Here is a 26,384-nt window from a genome sequence, read left to right on the forward strand (position 1 = left end):
GCTAACCCTTCTATGGTAATGCAGGGCAGAATTCTGAATATACCATACTCAGACAGGATCTGCCCTTGCTCTTCTGGCTCTATTGACACATTAGCCCATGCCCTTTTGGAATGCCTCTTTTACGAGGAACTTCGATCGCACTATATTTCCCCCCTTTTAATATACAAATCCAATGCCTCTGTGACTGACATAATGCCTTTTTTACTAAGCGACAGGGACCCCAAGGCTACATTGTCAGTGGCAAGATTTGTTTCAGTCCTTATATCCCTCCAACACTAGATATATGCTGCTCAAGATCAATTGATCAAGGAGCTTCTAAGGGATGAAAGGAAAGGATGTGCTACTGGTCTGATCCAACAGGACTCTTCTCATGTTCTAATGCAGGGCTGTCAAACTTGAGGCCCGAGGGCCTGATCTGCCCCCTTGGGAGCTCTTATCTGGCCTGCGAGTCAGCTGGGGCAACCCCCCCCCTCCCCGATCTGGGCTGGCAAGGCACGGCACTGCCCGACCAAGTGACATTTATGTCATATCCAGCCCTCGTGATAATTGAGTTTGACACCCTTGTTCTAACGTATTTTATTTAGCAGGAGCCCTGTAGCGCAGAGTTTTAAACTGCAGTACTGCAGTCAAAAGCTCTGCTCACAACCTAAGTTTGATCCCGATGGAAGTCGGTTTCAGGTAGCCGGCTCGAGGTTGACTCAGCCTTCCATCCTCCTGAGGTCGGTAAAACAAGTACCCAGCTTGCTGGGGAGAAAAAGGGAAGACGGCTGGGGAAGGCAATGGCAAACAAACTCTACCTAGTAAATGTAGGGATGTGACGTCACCCCATGGGTCAGTAATGACTTGGTGCTTGCACAGGGGACTCCCTTTACCCTATTTTATACAGCAGTTTTGCAGCATTGTGAGTCTTTAATGATACTGTTCATCTGGCCAATTCAGCCCGGAACAATGTCACATTGAGGAGCATTGTGAGTCAACAACAGACACATTACTTTTAGGTGCTAGCCAGTGGTTTGTTTTTGTCTAAGGGGCTCAGGGGAAGTCCGATGAAAAATACAAGCTGAGTGTTTTATCGTCTAATTGCACTAGTTCGAGTTTTGCCTTGGATTCTCGAGGCATTCATTTCAAACAACTAGCTCCTTGCTAAGCCCCGTGGTATCTCAAACTGCATTCCTGAGAAGACTCCCCTGGGAGTAAACCCCCTTAAATAAAAATAGGACTCGCTTCTGAGTAGACCTGCTTAGGTTTGCTCCCTCCACGCATGTGTGCTGTTCTCATAACACAAAGCCACACAGTCTATGCAGCGTGCGCTCCATCCACTGAATTTCTTTGGGAATGGAGGTCAGTTTCTACTAACAGGTCAATCCAGGGCAGTGGTTGGTCTTTCTCTTGCTCTGCCAACTGTGTGACTAACATAGTTTCTGTGATGTAAGCCAAATTTGCCTAAAGCTTGGTTGCTCATGGTTCTGGCTCTGATCATCATACAAGGATATACAAATCTGCCCTTTCAAATTTCTTTCCCCCCCACACACACACTCCTGTTTTGTCACTGTGGCCTATTTTCATCACTGGTGTTCCAGTTAAGAACATAATAAGAACATAAGAAAGGCCATGCTGGATCAGACCAAGGCCCATCAAGTCTAGCAGTCTGTTCACACAGTAGCCAACCAGGTGCCTCTAGGAAGCCCACAAACAAGACCACTGCAGCAGCACCTGCCTGTGTTCCACAGCACCTAATAGAATAGGAATGCTCCTCTGATCCTGGAGAGAATAGGTATGCATCATGACTAGCATCCATTTGTACTAGTAGCCATGAATACCCCTCTCCTCCATGAACATGTCCACTCCCCTCTTAAAGCCTTCCAAGTTGGCAGCCATCACCACATCCTGGGGTAGGGAGTTCCACAATTTAACTATGCAGTTAACAGTTTGTTTGTTTCATGCGATTTTTATGCTGTACACCACTGACATGTGACTGATGCAGAAAGAATGGTGGGGAAATCATGATCATGAAGAAACAGAAAATAGTGCTTAAAAAAGACTTGTAAGTTCTATTTGATCTAGGGAAAAGCAAAACTGAAATAGGGAATTTTGAGCTGACGCAGTGTGAAAGTCAGTAGCATCCTTAGGTCATTCCTGTGAAGATTTCCGCAGGCAGGAATGAGCTCCTCTAGAATCAGTCACTCATCTCCTTCTGAAGATCTGCCAGTGAAAGGGCATGGACAGACATCCCAAAGATTATGGATCTCTGTCAATCTGTACAAGATGAACTGCACACATGTATAGACCCAATTCAAACTGCTACTGCATGAAGAGGGGTGAGGGGATTCCATCATTCATTTCCACCCCTCAACCTTTGCTTGGTTTCACTATTGGAAGAAGAAGAGTTGGTTTTTATATGCCGATTTTCTCTACCTTTTAAGGAGAATCAAACCAGCTTACAATCTCCTTCCCTTCCTCTTCCCACAACAGACACCTTGTGAGGTAGGTGAGGCTGAGAGAGTTCGGAGGGGACTGTGACTGGCCCAAGGTCACCCAGCTGGCTTCATGTGGAGGAATGGGAAATCAAACCCGGTTCTCCAGATTAGAGTTCACCACTATTAACCGCTACACTACAGGCTCTCCTTGCTGTTATCTATGCTGTATAAGGAAAATGTTAGGAACATTTTTTCCCACTTAAAATGCTACAAGCAGGGTGGGGAGTCTAGTTCTGATTAGCAAAACTAAGCAGGAGTTGAAAGGTTAAATCCCCTTCTAGCATGCCCCTGTTCCATATTAGATGGCGATCTGGATCTTTGTCACATGAGCACTTAAAGCCGCCTTACACTGAGTCAGACCACTGGGTCTATCAAGGTCAGTACTATTTAATCTCATCAGTAGTGATTGGCCTTGGTGTCATCAGAGGTTGTTCTCATAGCCATTCTGAGCCTTTAAATTGGAGATGCCGGCACTGACCCTTAGACTTTCTGCATTCAAAGCATATGCTCTACCACTGAGCTGTGGTCCCTCCTTAATTCTTCCCCTTCTGTCATGGCTGTCTGTCCAACGTGGTATAGTGGTTAGGAGCAGTGGACTGTAATGTGGAGAAGCAAGTTTGATTCCCCACTCCTCCACATGAGTGGCAGACTCTAATCTGGTGAACTGGGTTGGTTTCCCCACTCTTACACATGAAGCCAACTGGGTGTCCTTGGGCTAGTCATAGCTCTCTTCGAGCTCTCTCAGCCTCACCTACCTCATAGGGTGACTGTTGTGGGGAGAGGCAGGGAAGGCGATTGTAAGCCAGTTTGATTCTCCTTAAATGGTAGGGGAAATCAGTATATAAAAACCAACTCTTCTTCTTCTTCTTAAACCTGTCCTGATTTTGCTAACTGATCCCAAAAGCAGAAGCTGATGCTATCTGTCCAATAGTCCATCACTGCTAGGTTGCTGACTTTGGTCAAACCATTTCCTGAACCACCAACTCTGACATGAAGGATATGGGAATTCTATGGAATGTTTCAGATGCATATTTTAGGCCGAAAGGCAACCATCTGTTCCCAGCAGAAAGACCACTGACACAAAGGTGGTTGGGGGAGGGGACGCTGTTTGCCTCTGGACTTATAGTTACGATTGTAGAGTACATAAAATCTTTTGTCTCCTGCTGTGATAGTTTGCATATTTCCTGCATTTTTAACAAAACCCAGCATGGCCCAATGTATTTGGATAGGCCCAATATCATTCACAATTTAAGACATATTTTAAACCATAAAGCTCTACAGAGAACAGAATTTCGTACCCGATTTCAGCAAAAGTCAACAGTAATTATATAACCCGCCCCAACTGGAACCGGTATCCGATTTCTAAAATTTAACCTCTCATATCGTGTAAAGGTCTTATCACGGTGATATAATTGAAAAAGTTGCGATTAAGCCAGGACGGTGGCATTAGCCAAGCAGTCCCTAATATTTTGGCTCGATATATGAAACAGACAAGCATTCGTCAGTCAAGTTACCAAACTATGCTGATCACATGTCACGACGTGAAGCACACACGGAAGATGAGGCACAGGACACCAAAATGTCTTACGACGTAACCAGATGCAGAAAAGCCGGACACGGGCAAGAATCAACTGGTCCGTGTACCTTGCTGCTTGTACCAGCAAGGGTTTCATTGTATTGTATAAGGTTATTATCGTTTCTTCTTCTTCTTTTTTGCAAGTTCCAAACTTTGGTTGATGAGGCAGTACAGCGTGCAAGACAACACCACGATGGGTACAGCAGCAGCAGTTGAATCGTTGATCCGGGATCTGCCAAGGGCTTCACTAAGTTGTCTCGTCTTCATGCACGTCTGGGAGTTCCGGATCTTTTATCGCTTCTCTGCTTACTTGCTTTCTACAGGAACCAGTCAAAGGAAAGAAACAGAAAATGTCATTCATGAAAACAGTATGCCAAGTAGGAAGAAGAAGAAGAGTTGGTTTTTCTATGCAGACTTTCTCTACCACTTAAGGGAGACTCAAACCGGCTTACAATCACCTTCCCTTCCCCTCCCCACAACAGAAACCTGTGAGGTAGGTGGGGCTGAGAGAGTTCTAACAGAACTGTGACTTGCCCAAGGTCACCCAACTGGCTTTGTGTGTAGGAGTGGGGAAACAAATCCAGTTCACCAGATTAGCCTCCGCCGCTCAGTACCTTCTGAGCAGAGATGCAGTGCAGAAGAAGAAGAAGAAGAGCTGGTTTTTATATGCCGACTTTCTCTACCACTTAAGGCAGAATCAAACTGGCTTACAATCGCCTTCCCTTCCCCTCCCCACAACAGACACCCTCTGAGGCTGAGAGAGAATGACTTGCCCAAGGCCACGCAACTGGCTTCATGTGTAGGAGTGGGGAAACAAATCCAGTTCACCAGATTAGCCTCCGCTGCTCACGTGGAGGAGTGGGGAATCAAACCCAGTTCTCCAGATCAGACTCCACCGCTCTAAACCACTGCTCTTAACCACTATACCATGCTGGCTGGAGGTTGTTTATAGGAATGCTGGAGGAAATGACATCTGGGTGGGGGGGGGGGTCTGAGCTTTAGATGGGCCTTCTTCTGTGTGAGAGACAAAGTAATTTATTTCCATTGGAACCACCTGCACCAGTAGAGTGCTTTTCAGCAGTTTTGCAGCACCAACTAGAAAAATGAATGCTGCTTTCAGGCAGTAGCCAGTAATTTCTTTCTTTTATTTAGAGGACACGGGAGGAACTCAGCCCAAAAGGCAAGATAATATAAGGGTTTTTGTTGCGTGGCATAAATGGCTTAATTTCCTACAGTTGTCAAATTAACAGTGGCTCCACACATCCTTTTAGTCGTAAACGTGAAATGAAATTTGGGGAACATAAAGAAGAAAAAAGGGGGCTACAGTAAGGCAAAATGACGGCAAGGAAACACATGGTGCAAAAGGAAACGATTCTTTAATAAGTTATACAACCCCAATGCGTTTCACATCTGGTACATGATTAAAAACATTATTTTAAATAATTATATAGAAAGATTTTACATAGGACAATTCACAGAGCACGTACAGAGTGCAGTATTGAATCACATCTTAATGTAGAGAAAATTAAAAATACCTGCAGGGAGAGATATGTGGCCCCTGGAATATAAATGGTTTTAAGGGTAATAATCAGCACCTTGAATTTGATGCTGTAGTTGTTACAGATCACGTATTCAAATCTACTTGCTTCACTACAAAAAAAACAAAAACACTTGCATTTTGCACTAATTAAAGTTTCTGGGTTGTCTTTAAGGGCAGCCCTATGTACAGCATGATGCAATAATCTCATCTTGAGGCTCTTGTAGCATTAGCAAAACCAGATCATGTTAAGTTTAGAAGGCAAGATAATCTATGTGTAAGATGTTAATGGCCTTACCTGGGTGGCCTAGGTTAGCCTGATATGGTCAGATCACAGAAGCTAAGCAGGGTTGGCCCCAGTTAGTACTTGGATAGGAGACCACCGTGGAAGTCCAGGGCTGCTACTAGGGTTGCCACCCTCCAGATGGGGCCTAGAGATCTCTCAGAATTACAACCGATCGCCAGATCACAGAGATCGTTTCCCTTAGAGAAAATGGCTGTTTTGGAGGATAGACTCTATGGTGTTATACCTTGCTGAAACCCCTCCCCTCCCCAAACCCTGACCTCCTTGCAGGCTTCACCCTAACCTGGATTTGGCAACCCTAGCTGCTACACAGAGGCAAGCAATGGGAAACCACCTCTAAACGTCTCTTCCCAGGGTCACCGTAGGTTGGCTGTGACTTGATGGCCCTTTCCACCAACAAGGTGTCAACTGGAAGAAGGCCCTTTGTAGCAGTGACACCAACCGGCTTATCTAACAGTACGACAAGGTCCAAGAAGTACCCATAGACTCTTGACGTGATCTGTCAAACAAGAAACTAACCCCATCTAGAGTAGACAGAGCAATTTCATCTACAGCTTCAGCCTTCAAAGCCACCATCACCTCCATCCTGTCTGGAAGGCCTGGACCACCTGTTGCCACCATCTTGTTGAAGCTAAGCAGGTCTGGGTCTCGTCGGTGCCTGGATGGGAGACCTCCTGCCTTGAATTCCAGGATGGAAGAAAGGTGGGATATGAATGTAGCCAGCGTTCCACCCCCTCCCCATATATTCCATTGCAGTTTCAACAAGAAACCTGTCTTTCACCATGGATAGCTGATTGTTTCTCAAGGCCTATCTGAACACTAGCAGCCAAGGAGCAATCAGAGGGACACGAACACAGTCAGCATCACCTGATACAAGTTAACTCAGGGTTCACAAGATTAGAGTCCACCTCTCCTAACCACCGCTCTTAACCACTACACCACACTGGCCCATGTGCCTAAGGCTTCCCAAATGGGGTGCTACCGCTGACAATTTTTGGCATTCCAGCCACTGCATCCCTGCAAGACGCCCAAGCTGATACCTACCTGGGTTCCGTATCTCTGCGGAGAAAATGAGCGCAGCATAGTAAAGGGTCCCACGTGGGAGAGGGAGATAATATTTAATGAAACTACTCATTCGACCCAAGGCCTTGAGCAGCATCACACTAATAATGTTAAAAACAACCCTAATAACCCGACTCTGGACTCGGACTCATTTATTTCTTCGTATTATTATATCTTATTATTATATTATTAAAATGCCATACAGTCCACCTTCCAAAGTGGCCATTTTCTCCAGGTGAACTGTTCTGTTGCCTGGAGATCAGTGGTAAACCCAGGAGATCTCTAGCCACCACCTGGAGGTTGGCAACCCTAGGTCAAACCCTAGCTCTGTCTAGCCAGGGTTAGTCTGCTCTGATGGGCAGCAGGACTGTAAGGATGCCAGCAGAGAGAGGCCTTTCCCATCTTGCTACAGGAGACTGAACCTGGGATCTTTTGCATGCAAACCAGGTATTCTAGGTCTCAGTTACACCCCTCCCCTAAATATATATATTCAACCATAGAATATTTTTGCCAGAGGTGTCTCATGAATGACCAGCCACCTCTAGCATTCAGAAGTTGCATCCCTGCCCAAGCCCAAACGTAAGAGGTTGGTGTTCATTAGCTCCAATCCTTCCTGCCGATTCTATTCCTGCCTAGACTGGTATGACCACACTGCTCACATGCTAAAATCTGGCTTTAAATCCTGGTTTTAAATCAAGAATGACTGCATTAGCTGTCTTCAGTTCTATACCTCTAAGAGATGCTGGAAGAGTATAGGGTTTCCAGCCCCGGCTTGAGAAATTCCTGAAGATTTGGGGGTAGGGTCTGAGGAGGGCAGACTTGGGGGAGGGGATGCCATAGAGTTCACCCTCAAAAGCAGCCATTTCCTCTACGGGAATTGATCTGATATTGATCAGTGAAGAGGATTAACTCTTGGCTCCACAGCAGTTTCCCTTGCATTAAGTCCCAGTAGGGGGGTGGAAAACCTGGTATGATATGGGGAACTGTCTTCATTCTATGGGGTTAAAAGAGGCTCAGGGACCAGTTTCGTTTGGGGAAATGATGCAGGATGAACAGGCAAGAGTCCCCTTCTCCAACACCATGGCCCTGATTTAGATGAGCTCTGACCACCCCCAGGAGTTTCTTTTTTGCAACTAGATCACATATTGAGAAATATGATGATCGGTCCTCAAAAAGGTAAAGGTAGCCCCCTGTGCAAGCATCAGGTCATTCCTGACCTATGGGGTAACATCACATCCCGATGTTTACTAGGCAGACTATGTTTACAGGGTGGTTTGCCATTGCCTTCTCCAGTCATCTATACTTTACCCCCGGCAAGCTGGGTACTCATTTTACCGACCTCGGAAGGTTGGAAGGCTGAGTCAACCTTGAGCCGGCTACCTGAAACCGACTTCCGTCGGGATCCAACTCCAGTCGTGAGCAGAGCTTGGACTGCGGTACTGCAGTTTACCACTCTGCCCCAAGGGGCTCCTCAAACACCATTTGAAATCTGGCCCACAGATTGTTTTCTGCACTGTCCCACGACATCATTCATCAAGGACTATTGATTTTGAGTAGAGAACGCCCCTTTGCAGATCTAACCAAAGAATTAAATCCAGCCCACAGCTCTGGAAGTCCCACTGGCATGCTCCCAAGAAACCCACAATGCACAATCCCACCTCCAAATCAGTAAAATTTAAAGAAGAAAGGAAGAACAAAACAAGAACATGACCACCAAGGAGTCTCACAGCTGAACATCAGGCACCACACAGTGAAACCTATCGCAACCAACTCACAGTTCTAAGGAGAAAGGTAGGAATTCTCACTAAGACACACGCACCACAAATACTGATGGGAGAACACACAACTCCACTCGGGAAAAACATAAGACACTCAGTTACCTTAAAGATGGATGCAAATATATAGATGAGGTTAAGCGAAAACCATGCCTAGAGGCAGAGAATAAAAACAAAAATGGAAAGGAAAGGGGGGAAAAACACTGGTAATGAAATTGCATGAATGAGATGGAATGTCAGCATTTTGCAGAGAACTGTAGCAATAAAAATTGCGGCAGGAAGAGGAGGAGTGAAGGACTCCAGAATTAAGGGAGAAATTGCCCGTTGCAAGACAGCACTCTCTGGTTTGATGTCCATTATTTCACCCAGATGCGTGGCTGAGATGCTAATAGAACAAATTGCAAAAATATTTCCGAAAAGGAGACCCTCTATCCAGGGTTGGTGCCTGTATTCTGTTGCATCAAGCAAGATGCCCTCATCCCCTCTAGGTTTCCACCACAGCTGGCCAAGGAAGAGATGTACATAATTTCCTGTACCACGCACCACTGAGCCTCTATGGAAAATCAGCCCAGCCCCAACTGTTCCACTCCAAGCATCACTTGGGTAGGTTCGGCCAGAGAAACAGCCCTGAGTCTATATCCCCTTTCCACAGAAGACAGCTGCAAACTGTCTCGTCCTTTCCAACGTCATGAAAATGGCAAAGCCCTTTTCAGGAAATTAGGATTTTGTGCTAGGTGTCAAAAAAAGCAAATCCGGGTGTCCAAAACCTTAATGCAAAAAGGAGGGGAGGGAAAATTAATCACTGCAGGCACAACTGGGGGAGGGGGATAAATAAAACCTTCCAATTATTTTTTTTCTGAGCAGCCAAATTAAACAAATTAAACGTAAAATTGGAAAGGATTTCTAATTGCCTTTCTTTTTCTCCCTTAATTTTCTTCCAGAGGAACATGAATGCCATTATTCCTTCTTGCGAGAGGAAATCAACGCAGCATTACAATCGCTAATTTGCTCTGCTTCAGAGGCTGTGCAACTGAAGCTGCTGGAGAAAAAGAGGGTGGGGGTGGTAGATGGAGCTGCAGAGTATTTTTAGAGGGGAAAAACACCCCTCAGTATCACTAACATTGTAAGAATATCACTTTTTCCTTACTGCTGTGAGACACAAAGTCTCTCTGGGATTCCTTATCTGGTTGGAATATTCACACTGCGCCCCAGTGTTATTACGCAGCCACATGGTTTCTGTGATCTTTGCTCACCCTGGAGGGCTTCCACTCTCTTCAGCTATTCCTTTCTCCCCCCCTCTTACTACATAAATATTAAATTACCTAAAAATGCCTATGCTGCCTCTTCTCCCATCTCCATGTATTTATTTATATATGGAGTTTTATACCCCACCTTCAACCATGGCCAGGCCGGGCTCGAGGCAGCTCACAGCATACAATCAATACAATAAATGTACAATAAAATGCAATAAAATCTAATAAATAAAACTCAATGACAATACACAATCCCATAAAACATTAGACAAATAAAATATCAGATGGCACTCATAGAACATAGGAACCGCTGCAGCTTACGGCAGCCAGGGCCCCACGTATTGCAGCAAGTATAGTGGGGGAGGGGAGGGGATTGAGACTGGCTCAGATGGAAAACCGTAGGTGCCTTCACCCGTAGGCCTGGTGGAATAACTCCATCTTGCAGGCTCTGCAGAATTGTTTGAGATCCTAGATACCAGGAGAGGAACATATTCTTGACCTCATTGTTCCGGAAGGGTGGCCAGGGTATAAGTTTTTGAGAGTCAAAGCTACCTTCGTCACCCGTTCCTGCAAAATCGCTCTCTCTCTTACATCTTACTTGTGCCTTCCGTCAAGCAAAGCAAAGACAAATTGTACAAGCCAAGAACCGTAAGACATCACCCTTAGGGTGTACCTACATCAATAAGTCTCCCGGAGCCGACATAGATCTCTCTTCCCGTCTAGCTTGAGCCTCATAGGGGTTGCCGAATGATCGTTTCCTCAGCATGGCTTTCACTAAAATCTTTGACGAATGAAATTTAAAAAGAAAAGAAAAAAAAGAATTAGAAACAAATAATCAGAGAGAAAAGTGGCATCTCCAACCTTTTTTTTTTTTGGCTATCTTTTGCAACACTAGTCTTTGGGTGGGGGGGCATACTGCTTAGAGCTGATCAGATTTCTCCCGTTCTGGGGGTTGCAGCCAAAGCTTGCATGGCATCGGTACGAGGCACTTCCGCGAACGGGACAGGACAGTACTGGTTCCCTATGCAGACTGATGAGCTCCTTACAATTCTATTCCTGGTGGGGTGGGGGCCTTTAGGAACAGCAGGGAGGGGCGAGATGTGTGAGTCTGCCATGGGTGAAAACTACCCCCTAGGATTCAAGCTTGCATATCTATTCTTCCAAAATCTAATTTCAGTTTAACTGGGTTTTTTTTTCCTAAAATTAACTTCAGAATTATCTCCTGCACAATTTGTCGTAGGGTTGGATCCAGACTATATTTTCCATCAGCAGAACAGAACTTCCTGTTTCTCTCCACCCACTGCAGATCACTGATCTCCACAAAATGCTGCTCCTGGAGGGTGGAGGCCCTTGAGGAACAATACGAGGGGGGTCTGCAGCAGGAAGATGGAATTGATGGAATTTGCCAATTCAGCCTGGATCCAACCCTATGACTTCCACTAAGTTGGAGCCTATGATTCCCTTCCGCATCATCTTCCTCCAATAGAGAAAGACTACCTTCAACAAAGACTTTTCTCCATCAGAAGAAACCTTTCTCCATCAGAAAAAGTCACTGGGGAAAGTCTTCAAGGAAAACTTAGCAGAAAAGAGTCACAAGATCCAACCCGTAGTGTTTAGCAACTTTGTCCCCATTTGTATCTCCCTCCATCCACCGCCCAATCATATCAAGTACTTTATTGTAATTCAGGAAACCACAAAAAATACAAAACAAAATCTTCACACAATCATATACAAGACTCCAACCATAAAAACCCATCTGGCCAGCGAGGCCTTCCTATGGTGAATGTGTATGATCAATGTCCACATTAGGTGAGTATGACTCACAGTATATTCCAAAGTGGCTTTGGACAAAGAATAGCCCAACTGTCCATGAAGGCAAGAACTTCTGGTGCAGCATCAATAGCCACATCTCCAAGAAACCTGCAGCAATACATACCACAGCAGGCAAACTAGGGATTGTCTTCACGGAGTTCTTGATTTCTTCTTCCGTTACCTCCACGACGGTGCAATGTTCCTCCTCTAAAGGCAGAGGGTCTTCTCCAAACTTGGTCACCCAAGGATGTAACTGCATGGGAAACACAACCAAATTAGATGGTAACTGGTGGACCTTTGGGTGCCATTATTTCTCCTAAAAAAACCCGGCTTCTGGAAGAATTCATCAAAGGAATGTGCTTGTTACCAGGAGGGAATGATGGGGGAACAGAATAAGAGAAAAACTCCTTGTATTTCTTCCATGATTCATATCTGTTCATCCCCAATTTGACGAGGTGGAGGTACAAGCATAAGAGATCTTTTTTTCTTACATGTCCTCGCTCATAGTTTCAAAGCAGCAGATCAATATAGAAAACAAGACACGGTATAAGAAAGCAACCAAAAATTATAATGATAATCGTAAGGTGGGAGGGATAACATTAAACTCCCCAATTGTAATTTAGCAAACAAAGTAATTCCAATAACAATCTTAACAGTTCTGACTGGGAATGGAAATAACTGTTAGAACCTATCATAGTTCAGTATTAATCTAAGCCTCAGGGTATCTAATTCTTAATGCATAGAGAATTCTTAGATTCTAAGGGATTACATTTTTTAATGTAACACTTCTGGCAATGCATAAACTTTTGAGCTGGTCTTTGACCGTAATAAATAATTCATCCCTTCACTCTGTTTATTTTTAATGATTTAAGGTTTTTTGTCCCCCCCCACCTCAAAAAAAGCCCCTTAAATGCCAAAACTTTGGGCTTTTTCAGAGCTCTGCCATAAATGAAAGAAAACACCTTTCTGATGTCACCCTTTCCAGCATCTGTGTGCCTCCTGCTGAAGAACGTCCTTAAGCCATCATGGCGTTTATGGTGCCATCCTAAGCAGAGTTACACCCCTATAAGTCCACTAAAGTCAATAGGAGCGGAAGGACTTAGGATGCTATTGTAAGACACCATGGCCATTCCTCTACTTTGCCACTTGAGGGCATATTAATAATAGAAATAGTTTGCATCTGAGTAACATTGTCTACTGTTCCAAACAGTGAAGACACTAGAGGCTGCATTCACTTGGTTTGGAATAGATGTTTTCCTGGCTTGTAACGCTTGGGAGTATAAGAAATTAGGCAGTGATTCTGAGAAGTTCTGGATCAGAAACATACAGTTCTTTACATGTACAGGTCGAGTATCCCTTACCCAGAAATCCGATATCCAAAATACTCCAAAATCCAAAACTTTTTGAGCCCCCACAAAGGGTAATTAAATGGCACGTGTGCAGGCTGGTTGCGCCAACGGCTGGTTGCGCCACGATGCCCTACATGCACAAAATTATTTAAAATACTGTATAAAATTACCTTCAGGGTATGTGCATAAAGTGCATATAAAACGTAAATGAATTTCGTGTTTAGACTTGGGTCCCATCCCCAAGATATCTCATTATGTATATGCAAATATCCCAAAAATCGGGGGGGGGGGGAATCCTTCTGGTCCCAAGCATTTCGGATAAGGGATATTCGACCTGTACTGCCAAGCTACGAGGCTACAGGAACATAAGTGAAACCACGTTCACTGACCAACAGCTTGGCATTGAACAGCTAAAGCCAATAGCACAGAAATTTTTTAAAAAAACTTCACGTTTGTCCCAGTATCAGTCACTCAATTGCAACTCAAAACTGTCACTTCCAACCATTAAAAAACTAACACATAACGAATCCATAAACTTGCCAGCCTCTGCTTTATTTTATTTACTCCATTTCCACCCCACATTTTTCTCCAGTGGTGACCCAAAGCAGCTTACATCATTCTCCTCTCTTCCATTTTTTCCCCTCACAACAACCCCGTGAGGTAGATAAGGCTGAGAATGTGAAACTGCCCCAATGTCACCCAGGCAAGCATCCATGGCTGAGTGGAGATTTGAATCTGGGCATCCCAAGTCCTAGCCTGACACTCTAAACACTACACCACACTGGCTCTCAGGGCTTTCAGCATTGAGGACAGCAACTTTTTAAGAAGGAGTGAGTCTAATATTTAAACTTACCTTAATTTCAGGAATTGTTATCCTGGTTTCGGGGTTTTTATCCAGCATCTTCAGAATCAGATCTTTGAGCTCCTCGCTGACCTGGGGCCTGGCAGAAGGAAACACAAAGCATTTGGCTAAAAACTTGCTCTCTTTTTAAAACAGTCTTTTTTTTTTAGGGAGGGGTCATGGCTCAGTGGTGGAGCATCTACTTGGCATGCAAAAGGTCCCAAATTCAATCCTCACTCCCTCCAGTTAAAAGATTCAGGTAATTAAAGGCATCACCTGAAATCCTGGAGAGCTGCTGCCAGTCTGAGTAGACAATACTAATCTTGATGCATGAACAGTCTGATTCGATATAAGGCAGCTTCATGTGTTAAAATAATGAAAAAGCTGAAATTCTTAGGAAGCACCCATCATTCCATTCTTCTCCCAAACTCCTGCAGAATCCTAAAAGAATCTGCAATGCAGAATCAAACCACTGATCCATCTAACACCCAGTATTGTCTACTCAGACTGGCAGCAGCTTGTATGGTTTCAGGAAAAGAAAGGTCTATGACAAAAGCTGCTACCTGAAATCCTTTACCTGGAGATACCAGCAATTCGCAGCACAACCTCTCCCCAAACAGGGATGCGTTAAACTATCTTATACTAAGTCAGACCACTGGTCCACCTGGCTAGGGTTGATAACCTCCAGGTACTAGCTGGAGATCTCCTGCTATTACAACTGATCGCCAGCTGATAGAGATCAGTTCACCTTGAGAAAATGGCCACTTTGGCAATTGGACTCTATGGCACTGAAGTCCCTCCCCTCCTCATACCCTGCCCCCTCAGGCTCCGCCCCCAAAAACTCCCGCTGGTGGCAAAGAGGGACCTGGCAACCGTACACCTGGCACAGTCTTGCCTGCTCAGACTGGCAATGGCTTTCCAGGTTCTCTAGCAGAGTCATGTCTTTCCCAGAACCTGCTGCCTGAAATCCTTACACTGCAAAGTCAGGATTGAAGCCTAGAACTGCCCTTATCTACACTACCATTCAGCACAGCTCTAAGCCTCCATTTCTCTCCACACGAGAAGGTGAACGCTAGAAGAAGAAGAAGAAGAAGAAGAAGAAGAAGAAGAAGAAGAAGAAGAAGAAGAAGAAGAAGAAGAAGAGTTGGTTTTTATATGATGACTTTCTCTACCACTTAAGATAATTCACAGTGGGTAGCCGTGTTAGTCTGTCTGCAATAGTAGAAAAGAGCAAGAGTCCAGTAGCACCTTAAAGACTAACAAAAATATTTTCTGGCAGGGTATGAGCTTTCGTGAGCCACAGCTCACTTCTTCAGATACCTTATCTGAAGAAGTGAGCTGTGGCTCACGAAAGCTCATACCCTGCCAGAAAATATTTTTGTTAGTCTTTAAGGTGCTACTGGACTCTTGCTCTTTTCTTCTACCACTTAAGGGAGACTCAAACCGGCTTACAATCCCCTTCCCTTCCCCTCCCCATAACAGACACACTGAGAGGTAGGTGGGGCTGAGAGAGCTGTGACTTGCCCAAGGTCACCCAGCTGGCTTCATGTGGAGGAGCGGGGAAACAAATCCAGTTCACCAGAGTAGCCTCCGCCGCTCGTGGGGAGGAATGGGGAATCCAACCCGGTTCTCCAGCTCAGACTCCACCGCTCCAAACCTCCGCTCTTAACCACTACACCACGCTGGCTTGAATGGACAACCTCCTGGTACTTCCTCTGGCTCAGAATGGTTGGGAATGTAAATTGGTTCAATCAACTGTATCTGAATACCACATCTTGCCTCAACTGTTCTGAGGCGTAAATCTCAAGCGGTCTTGACCTATGGACTTCCCGCCATGCAGAATAACCATTTGTGACTGGATTTCTTTCCCTTGAGGCAATCACGGGGCCAGCTTCTACGGCTTCCCAGTAAACAGAAGAGTGCGTCTTTCATAGCCATGGCAGAAGCCAGCTCAATTTCCAAACAGCTCCGAAGTGAAAATACCAACATTGCGGGAGGTCGGAGGTAGAGGCAGTTCAGTAAATCCTAATTTAAGGGAATTTCCTCTTCCCCTCCCTGCCCTTCTGCCTACCAGCACTTCTCTTTCTGGCTGTATCAAATTAATGGGCCTCGTCGAAATAGCAACACATAGTCATCTTCTCTGCCTCTCCACACACTAATGAGCCCAACCGCCTTTTTAGATGGGGAGAACAGGTCACCGCAAAGTCAAAATAAGTCAGGCGGCGAGAGCGACTGCCAAAGGAAATGTTCGAAAGAAGGAGAAGAGGTGCTTCAGCGCAACCCAGTTAGCCCATTAAATGTTCATCTCTCGCTGCGGAGACAGATGGGAACAGTCACTCATGAGATGACCAACAAACCCAAATAGAAGATAGTTTGGAGATGACAGGCAACGCGCCTAGGATCTGGGGGAGTGGCAAAACCGGCTATCAGGGAAACGTCAGCTACCTTTTCCTCTGCTGAAACTGGGGCCTGTATCTCAGGAGGTAGATTCTGAAGTTCACCAAAACCCCTAAAGGAACAACGGCCTAGCTTAAAAACAAAAGAAATGTTCAAAGTAGGGTTGTTGGCCTCCAGGCGAGCCTTGAAGATCTCCCAGAATTACAACTGGTCCCAGACTATAGAGCTCAGTCTGAGGAAACAGCGACTTTGGAGGGTAGCCTCTATGGCATTAGAACCCGCTGAGGTCCCTCCCCCACCCCCAAATCCTGTTCTCCCCAGGCTCCACCTCCAAGGTTGCAATCCTAAAATCACTTTCCTGGAAGCAAGCCCCATAATGGAATCACTTCTGAGTATATCTGTTGGATAGGACATTTTGGAGGACTTTCATTCATAGGGTCACCATGAGTAGGAAGCGACTTGACGGCACTTAACACACACACACATATTTATTGGAAGTAGCAATGTCTAGCATGCAAATGAATTGAGAAGACGACCCAAAAGGGGGCGGGCAAATGGGCAGCTAGTTAGGGCTGTAAGGCTAGAGATCTTTCCACCCTTTTCACACCTCTTGTCTGTCCTTAGACTGATATTCCTAGGTCTAATTTCCTGCTTCTTCTTGGAAGTCATTCTACCTTCTCTCTCCATCCTTAGCTAGTTAGACAGGCAGAGACTCTGTCTCTCAGCTTTCCTATCCAAAATGTAGTTCCCTCAATAAAGAGCAACTTTTATATGCACTGGGGAATAAACATTTTTGTGTGTGATTCGCTTTATTGCGATATTTGCTTTATTGGAACCGAACCCGCAATTTCTCCAAGGTACGCTTGTACGTTCTGCTGGTATATATGCAAAGAAACCAGTCTTTCAAAAGATACTACGGCCTTCCAAAAATTCTTCTTATTACAAGGAACTGGATCTTCTAAAACAGGCTACACCTGGAATTTCTGACTGTTCAGGGAAATTGGGTTGTTGTTTTTTAAGCAATATTTTCACTCATTTACTGTTTTATCCTGGGGGACCTTTGTATAACGTGGAAACTTGTCTTGCCAGTCAGTTAACTTGCTCCTGCCACTCCTTCTCTGAACAAGGGAGATTATACTGATCTCCCATTTGGGAGAACAAATGAATGAAGAAGATAATCAAACCCTCTGCGTGTTAAACAATTCATAATCTGAGCAGGGCAAGAAGCCCAGAATAAAGGGAGAGCAAGACTGTCTATATTGGGTGCTGCTTTTGCTGGGATCATGTTCCGTTCATCCTCCCCCACCCCTTCCCTCACATACACCCTTCTAAGCAGTGATATGATATCATCCTTACATTTCAATTCAAAACAAAAGATTAATTAATGCAAGTAGGTCAGAAATTCTGTGCCTTGATACAGTGTTGAGTGGGAACAATCGCACTCTTGGGCATCGTTTCCAAAACACAGTTTTTAGGGGTATGCAGGTGGGATGACTATGTATTACTATGTATGGGTATGGAAGCTGGACAATGAAGAAAGCTGACAGGAAGAAAGTAGATTCCTTTGAAATGTGGTGTTGGAGGAGAGGGTTACGGATACCGTGGGCTGCCAAAAAAACAAATCAGTGGGTTATAGATCAAACCAAGCCTGAACTGACCCTAGAAGCTAAAATGACTAAACTGAGGCTATCGTATTTTGGTCACATTCTGAGAAGGCAAGAGTCACTAGAAAAGATGGTCATGCTAGGAAAAGTCGAGGGCAGCAGGAAAAGAGGAAGACCCAACAAGAGATGGATTGACTCAATAAAGGAAGCCACAGCCCTCAATTTGCAAGATCTGAGCAAGGCTGTCAAAGATAGGACATTTTGGAGGACATTGATTCCTAGGGTTGCCATGAGTTGGAAGCGACTTGACGGCACTTCACACACAATAAACACACACACACACACATACACACACGGGATGAAATTCTCTCTCTCTCTCTCTCTCCCTCCCTCCCTCTGAAACCTCTAACAAAGATCTCGATGAACAAAACTAGAGTCCAGTAGCTCTAGGGTTGCCAGCTCTGGGTTGGGAAATACCTGGAGATTTTTGGAGGTGGAGCCTGAGGAGGGGGGTTTGGGGAGGGACGTCAATGCCATAGAGTCCAATTGCCAAAGTGGCCCTTTTCTCCAGGCAAACAGATCTCTATCGGCTTGAGATCAGTTGTAACAGCAGGAGATCACCAGCTAGTACCTGGAGGTTGGCAACCCTAAGTAGCACCTTAGATGCCAATAAATTTTTCCAAGGTGTAAGCTTTCATGGCCCTGACCTGGATGGGCCAGGCCATCTCGATCTCGTCAGGGTTGCTGTGCAGAAGAAGGCAATGGCAACCCCCCTGTTAGTCTCTTGCCTTGAAAACCCCATAAGGGGTCGCAATAAGTCGGCTGTGACTTGACTGCACTTTACACACACACATAAGCTTTCATGAGTCAAAGGTCCCTTTGTCATTTGGGTGAGTGTGTACACATGGACACACACATAGATACACACACAAAAAAATACTGCCCCTGTACAGCAAGTGTAGATACATTCCTGGCTGTCAGTGATAATCCCTCCTTGTTCCATCTGAGGGTCATTGAAACACATGAATAGGAAGGATTCCTTGACTTTGTCAGATATATAGACGATCATATTTTATTCATTACACCCTTATTTTCTACCTACCTATAGGGTTGCCAGCCCTGACCTGTATGGCCCAGGCTAGCCTGATCTCGTCAGATCTCAGAAGCTAAGCAGGGTCAGCCCTGGTTAGTATTTGGATGGGAGACCACCAAGGAATACCAGGGTTGCTGTGCAGAGAAAGGCACTGGCAAACCACCTCTGTTAGTCTCTTGCCATGAAAACCCCCAATAAGGGGTCGCCATAAGTCGGCTGCGACTTGACGGCACTTTACACATGCACATAGGGTTGCCAGCTCCGGGTTGGAAAATACTTGGAGATTTTGGGGGTGGAGCCTGAAGAGGGTAGGGTTTGGAGAGGTGAGGGACTTCAATGCTATAGAGTCCAGTTGCCAAAGCGGCCATTTTCTTCTGGGGAACTGATCTCTGTCACCTGAAGATCCGTTGTAATAGCAGGAGATCTCCAGCCACTACCTGGGGGTTACGACCAAAAAAACAACTCAATTAACACTGTTATGTAGTATTGGCAAGAAGAAAACAGTGCAGGCAATTATATCACAAAACATGTATTCATGAAAAGTGCAAAACATTAAATGACAACAGTGCTTGTACAAAGAATCACAAAAATTCACAATAATACAACTATATACAAAGCCATTGTGAATGGCTTTGTATATAGTTGTATATAGTTGTATTATTGTGAATTTTTGTGATTCTTTGTACAAGCATTGTTGTCATTTTCATGAATACATGTTTTGTGATATAATTGCCTGCACTGTTTTCTTCTTGCCACTACCTGGGGGTTGGCAACCCTACTGGGAAGGCCTTTACATAGGTTCTCACTTGATGAACTTTAGGATCTTGAACCTGAACCTTTGTGGTGCTTTTAAAGTCACCCCCAGCACTTTCTGTTGAACCCAGAAAATGGGGGATAACAGAGTTCATATAAAGCAGATATCCTATGTTCACTCTGACTTGGCTGGCCCAGTCTCATCAGATCTTGGAAGCTAAGCATGGTCGACCCTGGTTAGTACTTGGATGGGAGACCACCACGGAAATCCCAGGTCGCTACGCAGAGGCAGACAATGGCAAACCACCTCTGTTAGTCTCTTGCCTTGAAAACCCTACAGGGTCACCGTAAGCCAGCTGCAACTTGACAGCACTTTACACAAATATCATACGCTCATCACGCTGAGAAAGGATAACAGTGAGCATCGAGGCTGAGCAGGGATCTGAACACTGTTTCTCCCAGTCCTAGTTTGGCACTCTAACCACTACTGAAAACTTTCTCACAGAATTTATACCATATGCATAGGGTGTCTAGGCACTGACTAGACTCAGACCTGCTTAGCTTCATTGAGCTGCATCTTGTACCTTCCAACCATTCCCAAGGATGTGGGTTTCTGCTTCTTACATTCCTGGCTGCCACCACAAGCTCCCTCTCCCTTTTGAACGACAAGCCAAGACCACTTCACATGCACTAAATATTCAAATGAACCCCCCCCCCATATTGTGTGTTTGGGGAGTTTAGCCAATACAATAAAAAGACAGATCCTTGGTGTTTACATACATGATTGTTAGCTATCCTGGATTTTTTAATAAGGTGGGCTATGTGTTCAGATATATAAATTTCCTACGGTCTTTGGTTCTTGTAGATTATCCGGGCTGTGTAACCATGGTCTTGGTATTTTCTTTCCTGACGTTTCGCCAGCAGCTGTGGCAGGCATCTTCAGAGGAGTAACACTGAAGGACAGTGTCTCTGAAGATTTCAGTGTTACTCCTCTGAAGATGCCTGCCACAGCTGCTGGCAAAACGTCAGGAAAGAAAATACCAAGACCACGGTTACACAGCCCAGATAACCTACAAGAATCAATGAACTCTGACCGTGAAAGCCTTCGACAATATTCCTACGGTCTGTTTATGCTATGGAGTGGTGGGTCTAATTCTTTGTTCCGGAGCTACGTAAACTCTACTTACTGTTCAGGGAATTCCACTGGCTTGTTCTTGATCTTGTTGTGTAGTGCTAGGATGAACTCATCGATAAAAGGACACTGCAAAACAAAACAAAGGTTTCCCTAGTGGCCAATCGTGTTTGCAGCAGCGTTCAAAGGCTTAGATTCCAATGACACTACTAATTTAAATTGGCTTAGCCGTTGTGGAAATCTTCTAAAGGATCCTGGGAACTCTGCAAAAGGGATACGTAATTCTTATGGAGAGCTGCTAGAGCCTGTTCACATGTTGCCCACTCGTTTAAACCGTGGCTTGGAGGCAAGAGAACAAACCGTAGCTTGCAATTCAGACAAAATGTCAAATTTTGGTTTGCTGTGGAAGAGGAAGTGTTTAATTTTTCAGTCATGTGTAGGGTTTGGAAGTAGCATGTGAACCTGAGAATCTCCTAGGCTTGTACACGTAGATACCAACCATGGTTATCTCATGTCGGAACCATACTTTTACATTTTAAAGGACACATAACATAATTTACACAAATGTGACTTGCGCCCTCTTCAGTTATAATAACCACATGTGCCAGGACTCCAGCAACCAATACATATAGCCAGCCTATTGTATCAACAGGGGCTATGTACATATTTTGCTTGTATGTACCAGCTTGCTGGGGGTAAAGGGAAGATGACTGGGGGAGGCACTGGCAAATTACCCCGTAAACAAAGTCTGCCTAGGAAACGTCAGGATGTGACGTCACTCCATGGGTCAGGAATGACCTGGTGCTTACACAGGGGACCTTTACCTTTGCTTTTTACAGTTTCAGTATGTGCAAAGCGCCCTGAAAAATCCAGCATCAGTTCACACATATCGGAATTGTATACACTGTTGAAATACACATGATGTCCCTGTTCACAGAACATGATGACCATGCATATCGGGTAAGGTCATGTGCAGATGGTGGGCTTGCAGTGTACAGTACATGGACCTAATGTGTGAAAAGAACAAGCGTTTGAAAACACACGTTACACAGCTGCAACAACCAGAGAGCCAGAACTGGCTTCTGATGTGGCTGCTTGATGGGTGACATGATCCAGTACGCCCTGCAAAAACTACAGTTCCCAGGGTTCTCTACAGGGAGTAGGGTTGCCAGCTCCAGGTTAGGAAATACTTGGAAATTTCGGGGGTGGAGCCTGAGGAAGGTGGGGTTTGGGGAGGGGAAGGGCTTCAATGCCATAGAGTCCAATTGCCAAAGTGGCCATTTTCTCCAGGGGAACTGATCTCTACTGGCTGGAGATCGGTTGTAATAGCAGGAGATCTCCAGCTAGTACTTGGAGGTTGGCAATCCTAACAGGGAGTTTTGACAGTGTTAACAATTGACTTAATACTGACGTGCACAGCAGTGGGCCTTGATAAATGGAGAGTGGGGGAGAATTTGTTCCTTTGCTTGGACTTCTGAATGTTAGCACAGACAGAACAAAGACAATTTAGGCTGCATCCACATGTCATTTTCCTGGGTGGCAAAACAAAGAGGTGAATGTTTGCCACAGCGCACCAAGGGTGTAATATCCAGCAAGGAGTGGATGCAGATTCAGTTTGGTTCAGCAGACAGCAGCCCCATTCTGGAGACCAGTACAAGAAGAAGAAAAGGAAAAGAGAGAGAGGTCTCTTCTGGGAAATGGCCTATTCTCTCTCTACTCACTCTCTGATACTTTTAGAAGAAGAAGAAAAAGAGTTGGTTTTTATATGCCGGCTTTCTCTACCGCTTAAGGAAGAATCAAACTGGCTTACAATTTGATTGTAAGAAAGAATCAAACAGGCTTACAATCTGGCTTACAGGGTGAGGCTGAGAGAGTGTGACTAGCCCAAGGTCACCCAGCTGGCTTCATGCGTAGGAGTGGGGAAACAAATCCAGCTCACCAGATTAGCCTCCGCCGCTCGTGTGGAGGAGTGGGGAGTCAAACCCGGTTCTCCCGATCAGAGTCCACCGCTCCAAACCACCTCTCTTAACCACTACACCACGCTGGCTCTCTTAGTGTCCTTAGCTGTACAACCAAAACAAAACAGCAAGGGGGGAGCCGTTGTCTGGCTGAACACAACCCCCCAAGCAGCACTTGTGTGATTCTGAAATATATTTGAATGGTCTTGTAAATAAGTACCCTGCCGAGTGTACACATAAGCGCTCCCTGGTTAGGGCCACGTCAACTTTAGCCATCCCCTCTCCACACTACCGTATACCCCTCTTTGGCGGACATCTCACCTGTCCATATACGAAGCAGTACAGAGTGATACCCATGGCCCAGACATCAAGCGCCTGAAATAAAGCAAACACATCTCACAGATTTAGGGACAATTCATTTTACGACCGAGGACGCAATTGTGTGTGAAGGCGTCCATCTCAAATACTATTTACTCATTTAGAATATTTCTAAACCGCCTTGTCGGAGTCCTGCTTGATACAATACAAACAACCACTATTCCATGCAATAACACATCAGATACAAAAAGGACATGCAATGGCCACACTGAAGTATTTTCCAGTATCAACATATATTCAAAGTACATACAACGCTACTGTTATACTAAGGTGCACAATACTATTCCTATACATAAATATATAACACAACCCATAACAGACTCATACATTCAAAAAATTGAGAGGGCACGTAGCCTAAAACCCACAGCTCATAAATAAGGTACAAGCAGGTACACATAGGGTCTCAGCATATAGTCCATGAAGTCTCAATATGGCTAATAGCCTAGTGGGAGCACACTGGAACGGTCTCCATTTCTAGGCTATTAGCCATTATGAGCTGTGGGTTTTAGGCTACTTGCTATCCCAATTTTTTGAAGTTATGAGTCTGTTAAGGGTTGTGTTATATATTTATGTATAGGAATAGTATTGTGCACCTTAGTATAATAGGAGTCTTACTTGAGGCAGCTTACAATTAAGGACACAAGCCCCATGAAAGGGAAAATACCAATCTCTGTGCAGCCCCCTCCATCGTAATTAAGGAAGCTCTCCCATTTGGGATCTGCAGTCCTACTTGGGATCCCCTTCAAAGTGTGCAATTTCTGCAGTTGTTCAGCGGTTATCCTCTCTGGGTGTATGCGGGCGTGTGTTAATGTACAGGTTGAGTATCCTTTATCCAGACATCCGATACCTGCTGGTTTTTATATGCCGACTTTCTCTCCCACCTAAAGAAGAATCAAACCGGCTTACAATCACCTTCCCTTCCCCATAACAAACACCTTGTGAGGGAGGTGGGGCTGAGAGAGCTCTAAGAGAGCTGTGTCTAGTCCAAGGTCACCCAGCTGGATCCATGTGTAGGAGTGCAGAAACTGACCAGGTTCACCAGATTAGAGTCCGCCGCTCATGTGGAGGCGTGGAGAATCAAACCCGGTTCTCCAGATTCGAGTCCACCACTCCAAACCACTGCTCTTAACCACTACACCATGCTGGCTCTCTGTCAGGGTCAGGAGACACCCAAATGGAGAAGAAGCCCAGACACAGAGGGTGTAGGGTATGATGAGCCTTTCTCAATCATCTCTTCACCCCCCTGAGGTAACCCTTTCCATGTCACAGATGGGAGCCACAGCACATAAACTGAACCCTACCTTTCCACTGAAGCTCTTCCCAGTGTCCGAAAGAGCTTCAGGGGCCATGAAGGCCGGGGTCCCCGCTGTGCTGGACAGCTGGGCATCGCTCCCTTCAAACTGATTGCTCACGCCAAAATCAGCTATCTTGACATGTCCGTCATCTCCCAAAAGCAAGTTGGAAGGCTTGATGTCCCGGTGGATGATCTTCTGGTAATGCACTGGGAAGACAAAGAAAAGAAAACATTAGGCTTCTGGAGAAAACCCTCATTTAACTAGGAGGAACCCATCTATCGGTCAGAGCCTTACAAAGTGTCATATAATGATGGGCTGTGTTGGTGCTATTTCAACTGTACAAAACCACGGCTGGTCTAAAAACCTCATGGAGTCGCTCAGCTGAACAATTACACCTATCTCTTCACGCTGCACCTTGCAGTTAACGTAAGAACATAAGAAAAACCCTTCTGGATCAGACCAGTGGCCCATCTAATCCACAATCCTCACACAGTGGCCAACCAGTTCCTCTGAAGGGCTGACAAGAGCTCACCGAGCCCTTCACCTTGGGTTGCCAAGTTCCCGGTGGTGGCTGGAGATCTCCCACTATTACAACTGATCTCCAGGTGGTAGAAATCAGTTCCCCTGGAGAAAATGACCGCTTTGGCAATTGGACTCTATTGGCATTGAAGCCCCTCCCCTCTCCAAACCCCGCCCTCCTCAGGCTCTACCCTCAAAATCTCCAGGTATTTCCCAACCCGGAGCTGGCAACCCTACCTTCACCTGATATTCAGAGGTTGACTGCCTCTGAATACGGGGTTCCCTTCAGTCACCATGGCTAGTAGCCACTGATAGACCTGCCCTCCTGGAATCTGTGTAATCTCCTTTTAAAGATGTCTGGGCGTGTGGCCCTCACTCCATTTTCTGGCTACAAATTCACATTTTAATCACTGGTCGAGCAAAGAACTATTTCATTTCATTATTTCCCACCTCAGTGCTACTCAAAACATGAGCCGGCTATTGTAGGGTTGCCAACTTCCAGGTGCTAGCTGGAGATCTCCTGCTATTACAACTTATCTCCAGCCAATAGAGATCAGTTCACCTGGAAAAAATGGCCATTTTGGCAATTGGACTTTATGGCATTGAAGTCCCTCCCCTCCCCAAACCCCAGGCTCCTCAGGCTCCACCCCAAAAACCTCCCGTTGGCGGTGAAGAGGGGCCTGGTAACCCTAAGCTATTGTAAAAGGGGAAAAAATGAAGCCCCAGTATCACATCTGGGAGGAGTACCCATTTTTTTCTGCAAAATGTCTGCAAATAATTCCCTGCCTCCCCCCCCCACCCCCCACTCAGTGCCATGGTTGCACACTTTGATGATACTGGAATTTAGGGACATTGTCAAATACATTCCCAGGACTTCCCTGAAATTTCCTTAGAGCAACTATGTCAATACATTTGTTAATTGTTAATAATTCCTTAAACTGCAAGTTAGGGCAAATACCTTGGCACTTAGGGAAAACGCCCCCCCCCCATCTTTGCGATCTCCACAGCCATTGGGAAGGGAGGGGGAAAGTGAGGGTAGGGAAGCAGAAAACAGTTCCCTGGTGTTCCCTCCCTCAAATCCCTTCTATTGGGCTCAATCCAATAGAAGATTTCACTGAAACCCCAGAAGAGGAAAGGGATCAAACCCTAAATGGGAGAGAAATGCAGGAATCTGAAAATCCAGTTTTCTCCTGGCACTATAAAGCTAAGCAGGCTTGTCACCAGGCAAACAGCTGAGAGAAGGGTGTTCCAGAGCCACCACCGAGAAGA

General features: G+C 45.3%; 1 protein-coding gene across 1 annotated transcript in view; it reads right to left on the reverse strand.

Annotated features, from left to right (window-relative positions):
* Positions 1-4,300: 4,300 nt before the first annotated feature.
* CAMKK1 (calcium/calmodulin dependent protein kinase kinase 1) overlaps positions 4,301-26,384 on the reverse strand; it is a 65,110-nt gene continuing 43,026 nt past the window's right edge. Inside the window, exons 9-15 of the mRNA XM_056865642.1 lie at positions 24,603-24,802; positions 23,245-23,298; positions 21,021-21,094; positions 13,999-14,086; positions 11,921-12,049; positions 10,662-10,765; positions 4,301-4,370 (exon numbers count right to left, since the gene is read on the reverse strand). Of these exons, the coding sequence (XP_056721620.1) occupies positions 4,301-4,370; positions 10,662-10,765; positions 11,921-12,049; positions 13,999-14,086; positions 21,021-21,094; positions 23,245-23,298; positions 24,603-24,802 (719 nt within the window). The remainder of the gene's footprint in view (positions 4,371-10,661; positions 10,766-11,920; positions 12,050-13,998; positions 14,087-21,020; positions 21,095-23,244; positions 23,299-24,602; positions 24,803-26,384) is intronic.

Source organism: Euleptes europaea, chromosome 19 (genome assembly GCF_029931775.1).
Source record: "Euleptes europaea isolate rEulEur1 chromosome 19, rEulEur1.hap1, whole genome shotgun sequence".
NCBI classification, from domain to species: domain Eukaryota; kingdom Metazoa; phylum Chordata; class Lepidosauria; order Squamata; family Sphaerodactylidae; genus Euleptes; species Euleptes europaea.